This window comes from Salvelinus fontinalis, chromosome 3, assembly GCF_029448725.1.
Source record: "Salvelinus fontinalis isolate EN_2023a chromosome 3, ASM2944872v1, whole genome shotgun sequence".
Classification (NCBI taxonomy): domain Eukaryota; kingdom Metazoa; phylum Chordata; class Actinopteri; order Salmoniformes; family Salmonidae; genus Salvelinus; species Salvelinus fontinalis.
Window position 1 is genome coordinate 54,369,651 of NC_074667.1, and position 20,789 is coordinate 54,390,439.

The 20,789-nt window shown below is 42.6% G+C and overlaps 1 protein-coding gene across 2 annotated transcripts in view; it reads right to left on the minus strand.

The window, feature by feature from the left end:
* Positions 1 to 1,412: 1,412 nt before the first annotated feature.
* Positions 1,413 to 20,789, minus strand: part of LOC129851131 (RING1 and YY1-binding protein-like) — a 31,394-nt gene continuing 12,017 nt past the window's right edge. The window contains exons 3-5 of one of the 2 annotated variants that reach the window (XM_055917433.1): positions 5,270 to 5,935; positions 5,061 to 5,156; positions 1,413 to 4,724 (exon numbers count right to left, since the gene is read on the minus strand). In XM_055917433.1, coding sequence (XP_055773408.1) covers positions 4,475 to 4,724; positions 5,061 to 5,156; positions 5,270 to 5,935 — 1,012 coding nt within the window. In that variant the 3' untranslated portion in view covers positions 1,413 to 4,474. The remainder of the gene's footprint in view (positions 4,725 to 5,060; positions 5,157 to 5,269; positions 5,936 to 20,789) is intronic. The other variant, XM_055917434.1, reaches the window with a different exon arrangement.

The following is a 20,789-nucleotide window of genomic DNA, read 5'->3' on the forward strand; positions in this document are numbered from 1 at the left end:
ATTATCCTTTTCTACATCTAATTTTTGGGGTACATTTTGACCAGCCCACCCTACTAAAAGATGGTCCAGCCATTCTAGCATTTGCCAGAATTGCCAGACAGCCAATCCGCCCATGGCCTTGCTTTAAGACTAGGCTACCATTGATTATGTTTGGAAGCAGATTAGTGTTTCCACATTTTGCAGATCATGTACAATACTTTGTCTCATATCCACTTAATCAAACTGGTGTTCTACCAATGCTCTGGATTCCCCGTTTAGCTAACACGCTAAACAGACTACACTTTATGTCTTGAGAATCATTAAAATACAATATATTTTCTGCCTAATCTCTACATGTTAAATTAGCCATTACCGTACCATCAAAATATTTGGGATTGGAGAACCACCCTGTCACTGGATAGCCCAAAGACTTTACAAGGACTGTACTGAACCACAATAACTACTGCACAATCTGAGACTAGAGCCACAACAGGTGGAATAGGAGAAAGGGCAGCAAGGTTTTATGATTTATGTGTAAAATTCTACTTAGTTGCTCTTTATATTTAGTTGAGAAGCCTGGTCTCAGAGTAGACATAACATAGTAAACTTGAACACGGGACACTCAAATTAGTATGATATGTTATGGTTGGTATGGTTACATAATACAGATGGTTACTTAAGGCAAAAACTAAAGTAGGTTGGTTGGTCGGAGTGGATGGTTGGGTGTATAACATGAACGTCTAGCAACCAAAAGGTTGCACGTTTGATTCTCGTCAAGGACAACTTTAGCATTTCAGCTAATGAGCAACTTTTCAACTGCTTACTTACTTATTTTTAGCTATTTTGCAACTACTTAGCATGTTAACTAAACCTAATCCTAACCCTTGCCTAAACTTAACCCTTTTAGCTAACCCTTCCCCTAACCTTAACCCTTTAACCTAACTCCAAAACGTAACCCTAACCACTAGCCTAGCAAACGTTAACCAGGTAGCTAACGTTAGTCATCTAGCTAGAATTCCTAACACGTTTTGCAAATTCGTAACATATTGTCATCCAGGTTATGAGACAGCAGAGGGCTGCTGCTTCTGCTCTGAGCTCAGCCTCATCCCACTGTCTGAAAGAGCTCCACTGACCTGCTGCTCTGCGAAACAGCCTCTAGGGAGGAAGGTGCTCCCTAGCAGACTTGCCTGGGAGCGTCTACGTGTAAGGATCCCCGTGTCTCGTGTCACTGCACTGTCCCCCTCAAACAGCCCCACTCTCACCTCCCTCCCTCATACACTTAGACATCTCAATCAGTGACAGTGTGGGAGACGGTCGTGATGGCTGATCTGTGAATGCAGCCAGATATGACTGATAAAAAATGGAAGCTACAGCTCAGGTCACCTTGCTCAATCTGAGGAAGAAACATTTTACAAAAACACCCAAGGAATAGATAACTTTAACAATTTTATTTGTGAAAAACTACACTTAAAATGCATAAATAGACATTTCTATTTGAAGCAGAGGAAATTATAAGATAGCCAATAAGCGTAAAGTCGTGCACATGCCAGGTAACATGTATTATTCAACATTGTATAAGCTAGTAGACAAGAAGCGGTGATCCTGTGAAATTCGCTCCATACATATCCACATTATGGAAGTAATGGCACCATCTCACAGGGTGACCAATGACACATCAGCTAGTAGTAAGGAAACAGAAAGCAAAAAAAGGTATAAATATACTGACCCTACATACTTTTACTGAGCATTACCTTTAAAAGCATTGTACAAGACATTGTAATAGAGGAAAATGAAAAGAGCTTGTATAATACATTTAAATTGGAAATTCACGAGATTAATGTTATAGTCAGTAAACAAGCATTCTATATTTGGGTCTCTGACAAACAAAGCTAAAAAATGTAACCATCTTTACACAGTAAATTAAGGTTACTGGTCGCACACAAGAACATAACTGCTTGCGCGTAAAAGAAACAAAGAAAACTGTTCAGCTTCAATGCCATTATTCTCACGATGGCTCTTGCACAATTATAAATTATACATACAAGCAAAGTTTACAAAATGCCCATTTTTCAATAATTTAACATACAATTAATCAATTATATAATAATGTCACAGAAGTCAGTCAAGTGAATATGGTTGCGGGTAAGGCATGTGAAAGATAGCTTTTTAGGCCAATTTCTTCTAGATTGCATTACAAAGCAAAGAGTTAATATTCTCATTAAAAATGATTGATAACATAATTTTCTTTATATCTCAGCCAGACACCTCAATAATCCTGTTCACATTGCATTTTGCATATCTTCCCTCGTTCAGTCTAGACTCCATATCTTTGCAAAAAATGTAAGTTTAAATACATATTACATATAATCATACGGCTGAACAGCAAAATGAAACTCATGGAGGAGTCTGAAGTTACAACGTATGCTTATTGGACAACAAACATTGCTTATTCACACTACACAAATATGATTATATTCTCTACAACTGAAAATAGACAGTAAAGCCTTTACCTCAACACTTGCCCTATAGACTCATGGTCATAGTAAATTGGAAGGGCATGCCCAACTTGCCTGACCTGCTTTAGAGGTCTGTAGGGAGAGATTAAACTAGCCTGCTCAGGCCAATTGGGTCTCTGCAGGGGCAGATACTATACTGAGGACAGTGGAGCGGAGCAGAGGCTCAGATCACAGGGTTTTCCATGTCTGGAAACACTGCAGAGTTCAATACAGCTCACTGCTTAATGACTGGTTCTCATTGCCTCTAGTCTAGTGTTCACTGAGCAACTAACTTGTGTTCTCCGAGTAGACACTTGTGATTGAAATAATGGTTAGGTGTTCAATATAGCTCAGAAAACATGTCAAGTTTTGCTGATCCTCAGGTTTATGAAAAAGTTGAGTTGGTAAAAAAGTGGAAAATAATTACACCATTAAAATGGATTATATTAGTCTTTATTTAAAATGTATTTCATTTCACACATTTTATAATTGCATCTCAAATTGTTATTCATTTGTCTATGTATCATGTCATTATGAAATTCCTTTGGTCCTTCAATAAATAAAACTAAGATATCATATACACATTTATTCTTTATACAATTTATTACAGTTAAGAGGAAATTGTTTGTCTATATTTGTCTAAAGGAGAATTAGAACCATTTAATTGGTTATTTAGGTAAGCTGTAACTGCTTTGAAAATTCAAAACAAAATGCAATATTCTATTATATCATCTACTTGCAATGTTTCTGCCTTCATTTGCCTACATATTGGAGTCTTAAATATATCTTATCAGAATAAGTCACTCAAATCAATTCTCAATCTGTCCAGGCATTTGCACAAAATGGACTGGAAAATGACAACTTTGTAAACAGAATTCGAAAAGAAGATTAGTAGGCTAAACGTTAGCTAGGACTTATTACAAGCTGAAGTCCCTTAGCGTCAGCTGGATATTAGAAACGGTACAGGGAATCACTATATTACAGTTCAAACTCTGGTCTTAACAGGTGGATCTAAACTTTACCTTTCCTTCAGTCATTACAGAAACAAACCTGTCTCAAAGCAGAGGGTACCAATCAATCCCTTAAATGGCTAACCAATATTGAAGCGACGGAATGCAAAAAACATCAACAACAGTAGTGTTTTTCACAATAGCCTACACTATACAGTTAAGGACAGGAGACACTGACTGTATAAAGATCAATTCTATATCAAACTAAATCATAGACAAAGAAAGCTAGAAGAAAAGGTTTTGGGTGTGTTGAGTTTACATCGTAGGATTTTCAAATCAAACAGGTTACCTTTTTATGCTGCACATTGACCTCTACATATCAACCTGAAAGACCAGACAACACAGAGGTCCACACTCTCACTGTAGGAGAGTGATAGTGTGAGAAAGAGTGGACGAGAGAAAGAGCGAGAGAATTTCCGGGTTATTAGTACTTTGTTGTATTGTGTGAACGACAGTCCCACGTTGGAAACTGTTTCACAGTCTGTCTCTATCTAGCACCATTGTGTGGGTGTATCAAGCCTTGTCCTATCCTACCAGTACAACCATCAAAACTAGTGTCAAAGGGAGCGATAGGTAGCACTACAAAGCGAAGCCTCAACAAAAGAAGTCTAAAAGTATACAGGTGAAACAAGTAATAAATAAGGGTAATAATATTTCAGAGTTGTTAAAATGGTGGTTATTGTGCAGATATTCTTTATACAAAAACAAAAATGTTGAATCAGCCGCACATCCACATACAGATATAAAACAATACATTATTCCTGTCAGCCCCACTCTCCCGCATGGGCCATGCACAACGTGTACCCATGGTTAGACGTTAACCATCAGGCACACGCTGGGGCTGCTCCAATCAGCGAGCTCTCTCAGCATCCAGGGATGGTGATGGAATGGAGGTGGATGCAGGGGGTAGGGCAGCAGTAGGATGGTGAAATATCTCCCCCTAAGGGATCCCATCCACAGAGTCCTCTCAGAGCACCTGGACTGGAGGGCTCAGAAGGACTCATCGTGCCCCACAGAAAGCTCTCCTTTGGGAGTGGAGGTGCGAGTCGAGCTTTTGTCCATGCTCTCGGAGCCGGAACTCTGATGCTGCTGCTCAGAGCCTGCGCTGGATGTCACGGTGGACGAGGATGTGGAGGAGGAGCGGGTCTTCTCCTTAAAGTCTGTTATGATGACCGTCACGTTCCCCACCGTTATCGCTAGCTGCTGGGCAGTGCTCCGGTCAATATTCTTCAGTTTGGGCCTAGTCAGCAGGGGGAAACACAGGGTTAGAATTACATTGATAAAACTGCCTTACTAAGATACAACAATAGACGTGGCCAGCCCAGTGTGAGTGATTAGACCCAACTGCTCATTCCAACAACAACGTGAGCAATAACAAGATCAACCAGAAGTAAGAGGCAGAAAGTGAGAGTGGGTGTAGAACATACAAATATAATTTATGAATAACTAGATTTTTCCCAAAATTGGCATTTAAGAATAGCTTGTACGAGTGGCAATTTAAATGCCATGACAGATTTTCACAATGTCCAATGGCAAGATACTCTCAGTACTAGTAGCAGAGAGAAGTATGACCCACCTGGAGATGTGCGAGTTGTTGGTCTTGGTTGTTGACTTTCCAGATTGTACACTGTGTTTATCACTAGGTGGACTCTGGTGAATATCTGTCTTGGGTCTGCACAGGCAAGCACAGGAGTTACATTAGTAAAGTTCATGTCTATAGAGAGATGATGCTTAAACAAACACTGACTCTGTACAGACATGTTATTTCTTTAACTACACACTGACCTGATCTTTTTGATGTTGGGTTTCTTGGTGATGGGCCTGGCTAGGCTGATCTCTTTGTTGGGTTTCTTGGTGATGGGCCTGGCTAGGCTGATCTCTTTGATGTTGGGTTTCTTGGTGATGGGCCTGGTTGGGCTGATCTCCTTGAGGCTGGGTTTCTTGGTGATGGGCCTGGTTGGGCTGATCTCCTTGAGGCTCGGTTTCTTGGTGATGGGCCTGGTTGGGCTGATCTCCTTGAGGCTGTGTTTCTTGGTGATGGGCCTGGTTGGGCTGATCTCCTTGAGGCTGGGTTTCTTGGTGATGGGCCTGGTTGGGCTGATCTCCTTGAGGTTGAGTTTCTTGGTGATGGGCCTGGTTGGGCTGATCTCTTTCTCCTCTTTCACTTTCTCCTCCTCTTTCTCCTCCTCTGCTTTCACCTCTTTCACTTTCTCTGCTTTGTCATTGTCCGGTGTCTCCTTCCTGCCCTTATCCAGAGGAGGTTCTCCTTCATCTGGCCTCACTCTCTCCGGACGCACTCCCTCATGGTGCTCCCCCTCCCCATCCACCAGATCCCCGTCTGGGTCGTGCTCCCTCTCAGGCCTCTCCTTCCTCTCCTTCTTGGGTGGGGGAGGCGTGGCGTACTGCTGAGCCACCTGCTGGGCCACCAGCTGTGAGTTGATCCTGGGTTTCCTGTAGAAAACAGGGAACAAACAGGGATTAGCAGGCAGCAGCGTCTCTAGGCTGGGCTCACTCAGGGCCAGTCAGGGGCTGACATGACGACAGCCCCTGACTGACCGCATAGCAACACACACACACACACACACACACACACACACACACACACACACAATCATCTTATAAGGAGTTGGTGGATTGAGCCACAGGCTGGCTGGCTGGCTGTAAGTGACAGCTCTTGGTCGGCTGGTCTGGTTGAAGGGTAATCTCATTAGCTCAGTGCTGTAATAAAATGAATGTGGGGGATCACAAGGTGGGACATTTGCAGCCCGTCATTTACGTCCTCTAATCTGATTACTGCAGCGTTGGCCCCATTTGTTAGACTGGGATCCACAGGGACGTGCAGCCGCTCACTCAAGCTGACTGAAGGACCTCGGCGTTACTCTTGACCCTGATCTCTCTTTTGACGAACATATCAAGACTGTTTCAAGGACAGCTTTTTTCCATCTACATAACATTGCAAAAATCTGAAATTTTCTGTCCAAAAATGATGCAGAAAAATTAATCCATGCATTTGTTACTTCTAGGTTAGACTACTGCAATGCTCTACTTTCCGGCTACCCGGATAAAGCACTAAATAAACTTCAGTTAGTGCTAAATACGGCTGCTAGAATCCTGACTAGAACCAAGAAATTTGATCATATTACTCCAGTGCTAGCTTCCCTACACTGGCTTCCCGTTAAGGCAAGGGCTGATTTCAAGGTTTTACTGTTAACCTATAAAGCGTTACATGGGCTTGCTCCTACCTATCTTTCCGAGTTGGTCCTGCCGTACATACCAATACGTAGGCTACGGTCACAAGACGCAGGCCTCCTAATTGTCCCTAGAATTTCTAAGCAAACAGCGGGAGGCAGGGCTTTCTCCTATAGATCTCCATTTTTATGGAACAGTCTGCCTACCCATGTGAGAGACGCAGACTCGGTCTCAACCTTTAAGTCTTTACTGAAGACTTATCTCTTCAGTAGGTCATATGATTGAGTGTAGTCTGGCCCAGGAGTGTGAAGGTGAACGGAAAGGCTCTGGAGCAACGAACCGCCCTTGCTGTCTCTGCCTGGCCGGTTCCCCTCTCTCCACTGGGATTCTCTGCCTCTAACCCTGTTCAGGGTCTGAGTCACTGGCTTACTGGTGCTCTTTCATGCCGTCCCTGGGAGGGGTGCGTCACTTGAGTGGGTTGAGTTACTGACGTGATCTTCCTGTCTGGGTTGGCGCCCCCCCTTGGTTTGTGCTGTGGTGGAGATCTTTGTTGGCTATACTCAGCCTTGTCTCAGGATTATAAGTTGGTGGTTGAAGATATCCCTCCAGTGGTGCGGGGGCTGTGCTTTGGCAAAGTGGGTGGGGTTATATCCTTCCTATTTGGCCCTGTCCGGGGGTATCATCAGATGGGGCCACAGTGTCTCCTGACCGCTCCTGTCTCAGCCTCCAGTATTTATGCTGCAGTAGTTTGTGTCGGGGGGCTAGGGTCAGTTGGTTATACCTGGAGTACTTCTCCTGTCTTATCCAGTGTCCTGTGTGAATTTAAGTATGCTCTCTCTAATTCTCTCTTTCTCTCTTTCTTTCTTTCTCTCTCTCGGAGGACCTGAGCCCTAGGACCATACGTCAGGACTACCGGGCATGACGACTCCCTGCTGCCCCCAGTCCGCCTGGCCTTGCTGCTATTCCAGTTTCAACGGTTCTGCCTGCGGTTACGGAACCCCTACCTGTCCCAGACCTGCTGTTTTCAACTCTTAATGATCGGCTATGAAAAGCCAACAGATTTATTCCTGATTATTATTTGACCATGCTTGTCATTTATGAACATTTTGAAAATCTTGGCTCTCTGTAATTTTCTCCTTCTCTCTTTCTTTCTCTCGGAGGACCTGAGCCCTGGGACCATACGTCGGGACTGCCGGGCGTGGTGGCTCCTTGCTGTCCCCAGTCCACCTGGCCTTGCTGCTGTTCTGCCTGCGGTTATGGTACCGCCACCTGTCCCAGACATGTTGTTTTTCAACTCTTAAATCGGCTATGAAAAGCCAACTGAATATTATTCATGATTATTATTTGACCATGCTTGTCACTTATGAACATTTTTGAACATCTTGGCATAGTTCTGTTATAATCTCCACCCGGCACAGCCAGAAGAGGACTGGCCACCCCTCATAGCCTGGTTCCTCTCTAGGTTTCGGCCTTTCTAGGGAGTTTTTCCTAGCCACCGTGCTTCTACACCTGCATTCTAGCTGTTTGGGGTTTTAGGCTGGGTCTCTGTACAGCACTTCGAGACATTAGCTGATGTACGAAGGGCTATATAAAATAAACTTGATTGATTGACTAGCTGGTGCACCAACCAGAGCAAGCAGAATGAAGTCACTGTTGCTCTCTGTGGTCTCTCTCACACCCACACCTATCCTATTCTTTTTGAGCCAAACCATTCACATTCAGCAGGCAAATGCGTCGTAAATCAGAGGGAGACAATTAGTGTCTCCGTGGATGAATACAAAGCTCTAGGATGAAAGGCTCAGTGGAAGCTCATCACTCTTCCACCTGAGAGGTTACAACGGGTGTTATGAAAAACAGTTTATTCTCCTAAAACACGAGTCAACTGTAAGGACAGCATATTTTAAGTCCGTACTTAAAATCAGAGCAGGGTCTCAGGGGGCAGAGACAGAAGACCAGAGAGTGAGACACAGGCTCAAAGACCTGACTCTCGACAGGCCAGAGAATCACAGCTCCGTGAGAAATACCAGCGTAAACCAGACACGTACGCACCGACCCACCCACCCCAGAATGGTGCATGGTTTGCCAGTTACTCGGGAGGCACATCCACCCATGGCAAAGATGGTATTGCCTCCCCCATCGCATCTACTGCATTGGCAGGAAGTCCTCTTTATTGCCTAGCTGTTCAGGGAGTCACGATTAAAGGAACTCTGAAGGTCTGAGGACAGATGGGGACTTCCATAATTTCTGATGCTCCTCTCTAAGCCTCAGACTGAACTGATAAACAAGCTTTGTCTGGCTCATAGAAAATTTAGCCTACCTGTTGACTGCAATACAGATGAGGTACTGACTGAGGCTCTCTCTCAGAGTCTTATCTTTAAGTTAGGTCAGTACCTAGTCACAGAAAAACACAGCCATTTTTCCAGTCAAAGAGAGGAGTCACAAAAAGCAGAAAGAGATTAAATTAATCACTAATCTTTGATGATCTTAATCAGATGACACTCATAGGACTTCATGTTGCACAATACATGTATGTTTTGTTCGATAAAGTTCATATTTATATCCAAAAATCATAGTTTACATTGGTGCGTTATGTTCAGTAATGTTTTGCCTCCAAAACATCCGGGGATTTTGCAGAGAGCCACATCAATTTACAGAAATACTAATAATATACATTGATAGAAGATACAATTGTTATGCATGGAACTTTAGATAAACTTCTCCTTAATGCAACCGCTGTGTCAAATAAAAAATAAAAAATAACTTTAAACAGGAAGTGGAAATTCTGAGACTGGTCGAGTTTCAACCAAGATCCCATTGAAATCACAGAGAGATATGAATGAGTTCACTTCCTACGGCTTCCACTAGATGTCAACAATCGGTAGAACTTTGTCTGATCACTCTACCGTGAAGGGGGGCCGAAGGAGACAGGAATGAGTCACCACTGCCATGAGGTGAACATTCTTTCACCATGCGCCTTCACATAAAAGGCAGCTCCGTTCCGTCGCTCATCTGAAGTCAATGTAATTCTCCGGTTGGAACATTATTCAAGATTTATTTGAACAACATTCTAAAGATTGATTCAATACATCGTTTGACATGTTTCTGACTGTTACTGAACTTTTGGACATTTCGTCACGTTTTAGTGAACGCGCTTTGTGACTTTGGAATTGTTTACCAAACGCGCTAACTGGACATAAATAACGGACATTATCGGGGGAAAAGAAATCAAGCATTTATTGTGGACCTGGGATTCCTGGGAGTGCATTCTGATGAAGATCATCGAAGGGAATATTTATCATGTCATTTCTGGTTTCTGTTGGCTAATTTGACTCTTGTTCTGACCTCCGTCTCAGATTATTGCATGGTTTGCTTTTTCCGTAAAGTTTTTTTTATTTTTTATCTGACAGCGGTTGCATTAAGGAGAGGTATATCTATATTTCCATGTTTATAACTTGTATTATCATCTACATTTATGATGAGTATTTCTGTTGAAACGATGTGGCTACGCAAAATCACTTGGTGGTTTTGGAACTAGTGAATGTAACGCGCCAATGTAAACGCCGATTTTTTTTATATAAATATGAACTTTATCAAACAAAACATGCATGTATTGTGTAACATGAAGTCCTATGAGTGTCATCTGATGAAGATCAAAGGTTAGTGATTCATTTTAGCTATATTTCGGCTTTTTGAGACTGCTATCTTTCGCTGGAAAAATGGCTGTGCTTATTGTGGTTTGGTGTGACCTAACAATCGTTTGTAGTGCTTTCGCTGAAAAGCATATTTGAAATCAGACACTTTGGTGGGATTAACCTCTCTGGGGTAGGTGGGACGCAATCGTCCCACCTGGCCAATAGCCAGGGAAAATACAGAGCGCCATATTCAAATAAAATGATATAAAAATCAAACTTCCATTAAATCACACATGTAAGATACCAAATTAAAGCTACACTTGTTGTGAATCCAGCCTACATGTCAGATTTAAAAAAGGCTTTTCGCTGAAAGCATAAGATGTTATTGTCTGATGATAGCACAACAGTAAACAAAGAGTGTAGCATATTTCACCACTGCAGGCACAACACAAAACGCAGAAATAAAAATATAATTCATGCCTTACCTTTGACGAAATTATTTTGTTGGCACTCCAATATGTCCCATAAACATCACAAATGGTCCTTTTGTTCGATTAATTCCGTCGATATATATCCAAAATTTTAATTTATTTGGCGCGTTTCATCCAGAAAAACCTGCGCAGTCACTACAAAATATATCAATTTACATGTAAACTTGACCAAAACATTTCAAACTACTTTTGTAATACAACGTTAGGTATTTTTAAACGTTAATAATCGATCAATTTGAAGACGGGGTGATCTGTGTTCAATACAAAAAGAAAACAAACTGACGCAACTTTTTTGGTAATGTGCCTCTCTCAAACAATTTACTTTAAGTGACCCTCCTTTACCATGGCCGTACTTCTTCATTACACAAAGGAATAACCTCAACCAATTTCCAAAGACTGGTGACATCCAGTGGAAGCGGTAGGAACTGCAAACAAGTCCCTTAGAAATCTGGTGTCCCAATGAAAACTCATTGAAAGACAGTGACCTCAAAAATAAAAATTCTGAATGGTTTGTCCTCTGGGTTTTGCCTGCTACATAAGTTCTGTTATGCTCACAGACATGATTCAAACAGTTTTAGAAACTTCAGTGTTTTCTATCCAAATCTACTAATAATATGCATATCTTATATTCTGGGGATGAGTAGAAGGAAGTTGAAATTGGGCACGCTATTTATCCAAAAGTGAAAATGCTGCCCCCTACCCCGAAGAAGTTAACAAGATTACCTTTAAAATGGTATAAGAAACATGTATGTCTGAGGAATTTTAATTATGAGATTTGTTGTTTTGCATTTGGCGCCCTGCACTTTCACTGGCTGTTGTCATATCATCCCGTTACCGGGATTGTAGCCATAAGAAGATAATCTGAGTACAGCGCTCAGAGCCCAAACAAGCCATACAGATATCCGCCATGTTGCGGAGTCAACAGAAGTCAGAATAGCATTATAAATATTCACTTACCTTTGATGATCTTCATCAGAATGCACTCCCAGGAATCCCATTTCCACAATAAATGTTTGATTTGTTCCATAAAGTCCATCATTTATGTCCAAATAACTCCTTTTTGTTCGCTCATTCAGTACACAATCCAAACTCACGACGCGCGGGCAAGTCCATGCGAAAGTTCAGACGAAAAGTCATATTACAGTTCGTAGAAACATGTCAAATGAAGTATAGAATCAATTTTTAGGATGTTTAACATAAATCTTTAATAATGTTCCAACCGGAGAATTCCTTTGTCTGTAGAAATGCGATGGTACACAGGTCTAACTCTCACGTGAACGCGCGTGGTCAGCTCATGGCACTCTGCCAGACCCATGGCTCAAAGAGCCCTCATTCCCCCGCCTTCACAGTAGAAGCATCAAACAAGGTCCTAAAGACTGTTGACATCTAGTGGAAGCCTTGGGAAGTGCAATATGACCAATATCCCACTGTATATTCGATAGGCGATGAGTTGAAAAACTACAAACCTCAGATTTCCCACTTCCTGGTTGGATTTTCTCTCAGGTTTTCGCCTGCCATATGAGTTCTGTTATACTCACAGACATCATTCAAACAGTTTTAGAAACTTCAGAGTGTTTTCTATCCAAATATACCAATAATATGCATATATTAGCTTCTGGGCCTGAGTAGCAGGCAGTTTACTCTGGGCACCTTATTCATCCAAGCTACTCAATACTGCCCCCAGCCATAAGAAGTTAAGTGGATCAGGTTCAGGGGCGGCAGGTAGCCTAGTGGTTAGAGTATTGGGCCAGTAACCGAAAGGTTGCTAGATCGAATCCCCAAGCTGACAAAGTAAAAATCTGTCCTTCTGCCCCTAACCCACTGTTCCTAGGCCCTCATTGTAAATAAGAATTTGTTCTTAACCGACTTGCCTAGTTTAAGGTTCAATTAAAAAAAGTAAAACATGAGCAGAAACTTGATAACTGAGTGAGGCTGTTCCAGCTGGCGCTGGCCAAGACATATTTTAGACAACATGGCCCTCAGGTTTGAGATGGTTCATTTTCTGTCTAATTTGGTTGGGTACATTGTTAATGATGCATGGCTGAAGAGGTCTGTCTGTGGAAAGGAGAGTGGTTTTCACAAGGCTGCTGGAGTGGTTTAACCTGTTTGGGCTGCAGGGGCAGTATTGCGTAGCCGGATAAAAGGTGCCCATTTCAAACGGCCTCGTACTCAATTCTTGCTCGTACAATATGCATATTATTATTACTATTGGATAGAAAACACTCTAGTTTCTAAAACCGTTTGAATTATATCTGAGTAAAACAGAACTCCTTTTGCAGCAAACTTCCTGACAGGAAGTGGAAAATCTGAATTCGATGCTCTGTTCTAGGGCCTGCCTATAAAGGTCCTTGATATTTATTAGAATACATGCACTTTATACGTCTTCCACTAGATGTCGACAAGCAGTGAGAGAAGAAATGGAGTGTGTAACTTGATCTGGGCTCGAATAAATGCTCTTTGTATGACGTGTCACCAGTTTCCTGTTTTCTGGAGAGTGCGTGAAGGGACCTGGATTTGCCTTCTGATAAGCTGTCGTTATGGACGACTAATATCTCCAGCTTTGATTTTATTTGATACATGTGACAATATCATTGTAAAGTATGTTTTTTCAATATAGTTTTATTAGATTATTGAAATTTTTTCGGGACGTCAGGCGTGTTGCGTTGTGTGCCTTTGTTCAGGAAGGAGAGCTTCGAGCCACTTTGCTAGCTTTCCGTGCTAATTGACTGGAGAAGAGGACATTCTAAATCCAAACAACGATTGTTCCCGACAAAGGACCCCTTGTACAACATTCTGATGAAAGATCGTCAAAAGTAGGACCCATTTTATGATGCTATTTCATATATCTGTCGAACATGTGAAATAGTCGTTTGCGCCCAGATTTTGGGAACTCTTGCTATACCTAAGCTGCATGTCGTAATGAAGTTATTTTTAGAATTCTAACACGGCGATTGCATTAAGAACTAGTGTATCTATCATTTCCTATACAACATGTATTTTTTAGTAACGTTTATGTATTTGGTCAGAATAGTTTCTGGTGTCATAAAAATATCCACACATTCTGGGAAAAAGATGCTACGTTAGCACAATGTATAACCACTGATTTCAGCTCTAAATATGCAAATTTTCTAACAAAACATAAGTGTATGTATAACCTGATGTTATAGGACTGTCATCTGATGAAGCTTATCAAGGTTAGTCAAAAATTATATATCTTTTGCTGGTTTATTCGCTATCGCTAACGTGCCTATTGCTATCGCTAACGTGCCTTGATGAATGAATGCGGTAGTGTGGTAGGCTATTGTAGTAAGCTAATATAATGCTATATTGTGTTTTCGCTGTAAAACACTTTAAAAAAAATCGGAAATATTGGCTGGATTCACAAGATGTTTGTCTTTAATTTGCTATACACCATCGATTTTTCAGAAATGTTTTATGATGAGTATTTAGGTATTTGACGTTGGTGTCTGTAATTACTCTGGCTGCTTCGGTCCTATTTGTGACGGTAGCTGTGATGGTAGCTGCAATGTAAAACTGATTTATACCTCAAATATGCACATTTTTCGAACAAAACAGATTTATTGTATAACATGTTATAAGACTGTCATCTGATGAAGTTGTTTCTTGGTTAGTTTGGTTGGTTCTTGGTTAGTTAGGTTGGCTTTGTGCATGCTACCTGTGCTGTGAAAAATGTCTGTCCTTTTTTGTATTTGGTGGTGAGCTAACATAAATATGTGGTGTTTTCGCTGTAAAACATTTTAAAAATCGGACATATTGGCTGGATTCACAAGATGTTTATCTTTCATATGCTGTATTGGACTTGTTAATGTGTGAAAGTTAAATATTTCAAAAAAATATATTTTGAATTTCGCGCCCTGCACTTGAAGTGGCTGTTGTCATATTGTGCCCGGCTTCGGGCTTGCAGCCCAAAGAAGTTAACTCAGAGTTCACACGTCCCAGATATCATCTCACATCTCTCTCCACCTCTCTAATTCCCAGTGCTCCCACCATATCCCCACAAACTGTCTATCCCCGTTCTGCAACAGACAGAGAACCCACCCTCTATCCCTCATGGGGGACCAGCCAATAAAAAGGCTACCAATCGCTTATGGCGTCATGACGTAGCGCACCGACACGCTCCAATCAACATGTAGACGGTGATGAATGCTGATGAGCAGGGCCCAGTGGCACCACCCACCACAGCTGCAACGGCTCTGGAACTACAACATGTAGCTAGCCTACTCACTCCAGAGAAGAGGGGGATCGACGTCTCCCCCCCCCCCCCAAAGGTCACTTTGCAACACGCACTCAAGCACACAAAACAATGTGTCTATCTAACTGCAGTACTAACCCCATGAAGTGTCACTGATCAATCACAGGATTTGGCAGGATGCATGCAGCCCAAACACTCGTAAACATGTTCTCAGGTTCCCGTGTCCGACGGGCTCAGAAATCATTTCCTGTGGCAGGCTAAGCTGTTAGCAGAAAGCTGGAGGTAGAAAGTGAGTGTGATTGATTGATAATCTCACGCCTCCTCAGCCCGTCACCCCAGTCCCAGACCCAGAAATTTGTGTCAGAGGCAGCAGCAGAGCTCAGCTCAGAGAGAGGCAGTAGAAACAGCCCCAATAGTTAAGCTATGATTTAGTGCCAGCTGTAACTCAGCCATGGAGTTGTTGCTGGCATGATAGGAGCGCTGCTCCCAGTTGGCCTGCCACGTGGTGCTGTACAGTATATTATTTATTTACCAGCTACGTCACCGCTGCTCTGAACACCACCACTCTGTGTCCCATTAACACTGCTTGCTGGCTCCAGATCATGGGCCGGCCACACTCACCTTGCCAACAGATTTAAATACGCACTCCAGCTATATTTACTCTTCCTGTTGAAAAACAATATCCCACGTATAAATAAATCTACAGACATAAATGTTTTTTTTAAACAAGTTGAAACTTCATGGTGTAGGCCATTCAAGGATTTGATCTGATGGTTCCCTCTGATGTCATCAGCCTCCCCCCTTGCTTGCGGGAACAATAGAGCACAAAAGAGATAATATGACACAAGTGGGGGGTTTATGAGGACACCTTGAGCACCTATTAAGATGTGCCTATGTTAAGTAAAACAGGTGATAAATGAGGTGAAAAGGAGACTGGAGTGTGACTAATACATTTAAATATGCAGGACATCATAGCCAAGGAGTCTGTACCAAGCCACTTCACTGAGAAACACCAGATAAGCCTAGATCGAAAACCTTCCTCCTTTTCACACCTCCATAGATAATGATTGACATCGTCTCCTCTCTGACTGACACTTAAATTCTTCTTGATACATGGGTGTGGAGTCTAACTAACACAACACTAAATCCAGGCAGACAGAACTATGGTTACACTGCCAGCCACACCCACTATATTGTCCCAATCATAAGAGTTCTGGACTTCCCAAGAACTAGTACTGCATGTCAATATTAGCCTCCTACCTAAAGAGCACAGAGAGAGTGGAAGATAGAGACAAATAATATACGGTTGAACAGTGTGACAGATTGACAGAAACAGATGACCACAGGAAAGCCCTCATTAACACGGCTCTTTATTTCGAGTGCTGCGTGTAGGACAGGCAATAACTCCCAGCCAGCAACAGACCAGGAGCATGCAGCAGTGGCAGCTCAAAGAGGGAGGAGACAGACAAAAATGTTTCCTCTACCAAGGACAGCCAACTGCAGTCATAAGACATCAGAATCGAAAACTACTAATTTTCTTATTTAATGTCAGGCTATGTAATAGCCTTTTTCTTAGTCAAGAGTGCTCCATCTGCAAGTTGAATTCTCTTGGTATAAAAAGTCGCATTTCCTTCCTCGGTGTAGACCTAATCATGACTGGATTGTCTACTGTCAAAGCCACATTGTGCGCAGGCTTCAGATTCAACATGGTGTGATCCATTGGGCTTCTGTTTGATCAGAACACTTCCCTACACCATGGTAACAGAGCATCAACATCTTGTTCCGCACCAACGTTTACAAGCTGCTGCAGTCGGTGTCAAAAATGTGTAGCATGCCTTGATCACTATGAATAAATAACCCCTCAGCACAGAGATGGACTGGTGGAGCGGAGAGGCAAAGCTGGCTGTTCTGTAATACGTTAAACAAGCTGTGGGACCCAGCTCCCATAAGCCGGTCTATGAACTGCTTAGTGGGGTGGAGCCTGTTGGCTCCAGCCGGTGGTGAATACAGTCCAGTACTATACTGTGTACGAGCCTGCAGAGAGAACCTGGAGTGGAGAGAAGCTCCCGGCTGCAGCACTGCCTGCCTGCTAGAGACAAGGACATTAAACATTAATCCATCACCTCAAGACACAGGATACTGCTCCCCCCCAAGGGGGATGCCTCCGCTTGTCCCCCATGCCCCAGGTACTCAGTGAACAAAGTGGGCCCCAGCAGAAACCCCTCCACTACCACAGCCCTCCGTTATGTTCCCTCAGAGAAGAGCACAACACAAGGCATCTGAGCGTGACATTTTAGTTCCCACGGTGATGTGGGGAGACAACACTATTCGGGACAGCTGACGAGGGGGGGGGGGGGTCCATAAATATCATTTACTTTAGGGAAAAAATTATGCAATTTTTCAATGAAGAACGCATTCATGTGTCTAACCTCCCACTGAAAGACATTCCCTCCCATGTCTGACCTTCAGGCTACAAACTGCCTCTCATCAGGGTGATTTGACAGCCAGTCGTGAAAGCACTAAGCATGTATGAGCTCCCTTCATCAGCGGCTCCATAGCGCATTCCTGTTTATAACTCTCTCTCCCCCTCTGTGGTATCATTCTCTCTCCTTCTCTTTACCTCCATGGTATCACCCACTTCCTCTTCAATCCCATTTTTCTATATGCATCCATTTCTTCCCTGCTATACCTTTTCGGTGCGGTTTCTCTCGCTGCGTTTCACTCTTCCGTCCATTGTTATTCCTCATTCGGTTGCTCTCACCTGCAGAATCTCTCCTCTGTGTTTGTCTCTGTCTGCCAGAGTCTGCTGGACCCAGTAACCCTGCTGCTGCTGTCCTTGGTTGGCCTGATTCAAATTAGTTCAACAAGTTATCAAGCAACACTGCTCAGGAATATCTTAGTGTTTCATGTAGTAGACTAAACAACGGGACCCAAACAAAAACAATGCATGCAATTACAGAAACCTAACAGTGCTTAATACTAGTCAAACACTACGAATTCGCTTTCATGGAAATAACACTGCTCTAGTCTCCTAGTGACTAATTATTCTACACACAGATTGACATGTAACCTATTCAATGTCAATCTTGCCTGAATAAACACAATCCAATATATTTCCTAGATGACACTACTCCTGAGCTGTTCCTCTCCCCTGTCTCGTGTTAAGTGACTGACACCCACAGAGTTGTGATCCAGAGAGATAGTTGTGGTGGTAAGAAGCATGTGTGAGGGCCTGCCCAGCGCTTCCCTTCCTGGGTAATGATGTGCTCCAGTCTGTCATCCCCCAGGACTCTTGGCTGAGTGAACACATCCCCCATACCCACCCCCACCCATCACACCCAGCAGAACTCACGTCCCTCCTTCCCTTCCTACAGCCTGGACACACACATTCACTCTCTTAATGTATACAGTGCATTCGGAAAGTATTCAGACATCTTGACCTTTTCCACATTTTGTTACGTTACATCCTTATTCTACAATTTATTAAATTAAGTTGTTTCTCATCAATCCACACACAATAGCCCATAATGACAAAGCAAAAACAGGTTTAGACATTTTTGCAAATGTATTAAAAAATAAAAATGACATTTACATAAGTATTGAGACCATTTACTTAGTACTTTGTTGAAGCAACTTTGCCAGTGATTACAGCCTCGAGTCTTCTTTGGTAGCACGCTACAAAGCTTGGCACACCTATATTTGGAGAGTTTCTCCCATTCTTCTCTGCAGATCCTATCAAGCTCTGTCAGGTTGGATGGGGAGTGTTGCTGCATAGCTATGTTCAGGTCTCTGCAGAAATGTTTGATCGGGTTAAAGTCCGGGCTCTGTCTGGGCCACTCAAGGAAACTTCTGAGACGTGCCCCGATGCCACTCCTGCGTTGTCTTGGCTGTGTGGTTAGGGTCAGTGTCTTTTAGCTGCCTTTTGGCAACTCCAAGTGTGCTGTCATGTGCCTTTTACTGAGGAGTGGCTTATGTCTGGCCACTACCATAAAGGTCTGATTGGTGGAGTGCTGGAAGGTTCTCCCATCTCCACAGAGGAACTCTGTCAGAGTGACCATCGGGTTCTTGGTCAAATCCCCAACCAAGACCCTTCTCCCCCCATTGAGGAGTATGGCTTGGCAGAAGAGTCTAGGAAGAGTCTTGGTGGTTCCAAACTTCTTCAATTTAAGAATGGAGGCCACTGTGTTCTTGGGTACCTTCAATGCTGCAGAAATGTTTTGATCTCATGGCTTGGTTTTTGCTCTGACATGCACTGTTAACTGTTGAACATTATATAGACAGGTGTGTGCGCCTTAGCTCAATTTCAAGTCTCATAGCAAAGGGTCTGAATACATACGTAAATAAGATATGTTTTTATTTTAAATAAAGGTTAAATAAATAGCCAACTTATTGTCAGACATTGTGTATTAATTAACTCACATTATCTCAAAGCCCATGAAGTAATTAAGTACTTTTAAATGTGCCAATTAACACATTAAGACTAGGACCTACCCACTCATGCTTAAGGTTTAGTGCAGATGTTGATAATGCTGGATAAGCTAAAGCATTACCTCTGAGCGAGTGGGGCTGGTGGTGTGGCGGGGATTGGAGATACAAATGGAGTCCGTGCCAGCATGTCCCACTCATGTAATTCCATTATCCCTGACAATGTTTTAATGTGACAGTAGTAAAATCCAGAGATTATAATGACCTTATTGCGTCATTTTAACATACAGGCAGGCAGACAAGTGTGTACACACACAGTGTACAAAACATGAACCTTCCTAATATTGAGTTGCACACCTCTTTCGCCATCAGAACAGCCTCAATTTATCGGGACATGGACTCTACAAGGTGTCGAAAGCGTTCCACAGGGATGTTGGACCATGTTGATTCCAATGCTTCCCACAGTTGTATCAAATTGGCTGGATGTCCTCTGGTTGGTGGACCATTCTTGATACACACAGGAAACTGTTGAGTGTGAAAAACACAAACCAGTGCGCCTGGTACCTACTACCATACCCTATTCAAAAATGCACATAAATATTTTGTCTAGCCCATTTATCCTCTGAATGGCACACATACACAATCCATGTCTCAAGGCTTAAAAATCCTTCTTTAACCTGTCTCCTCCCCTTTAATTTAATAAGGGATCATAGCTGTCACCTGGATTCAACTGGTCAGTCTGCCAGGGAAAGAGCATGTGTTCTTACACTCAGTGTACAAAACAGTAGATATAGACTGTAAGCTATTATTGCTTTCAAGATGCCCCTACCAAATGGTCAAAGAGGAAAAGTATAAATATTGAAGTAGGCCTAACAGTCTTGTAATGAAATTACCATCAATTCCTTCTCCATTGTGCGGCTACACTAGTGAGTAAAACATGCATCCCATTCCCTCCACTTAGGTGAAGCCTAATCTTGCAGCGCATTTGTGAACGTGCAAGTTCAGTCTCAGTGCTACTGCAAACCTCACATTAACACTGTCACAGTAAACTTACAAAGACTCACTTACACATATGAACATCACAATGTCGATATGACACATCAACAGGTTGCACTCTGTACATATCTTACAGCTGAGTTAATACAATACCAATCATTTGGTTTGGAATAGAAGAATCACCAGCTTGATGCACAACAGCACTGAGCTAAAATTCCTACCTCCTCCTAAACATGTCTGGAATAAAGTGGCAAGCACCAAGCCACAGGGAACGTCCTATCCCCAAAACCACAGACAGCCAAACAGCACGGGTCCCTGATACCAACCATTAATCAAGTTAAAAAGGCCCTGATTGATTC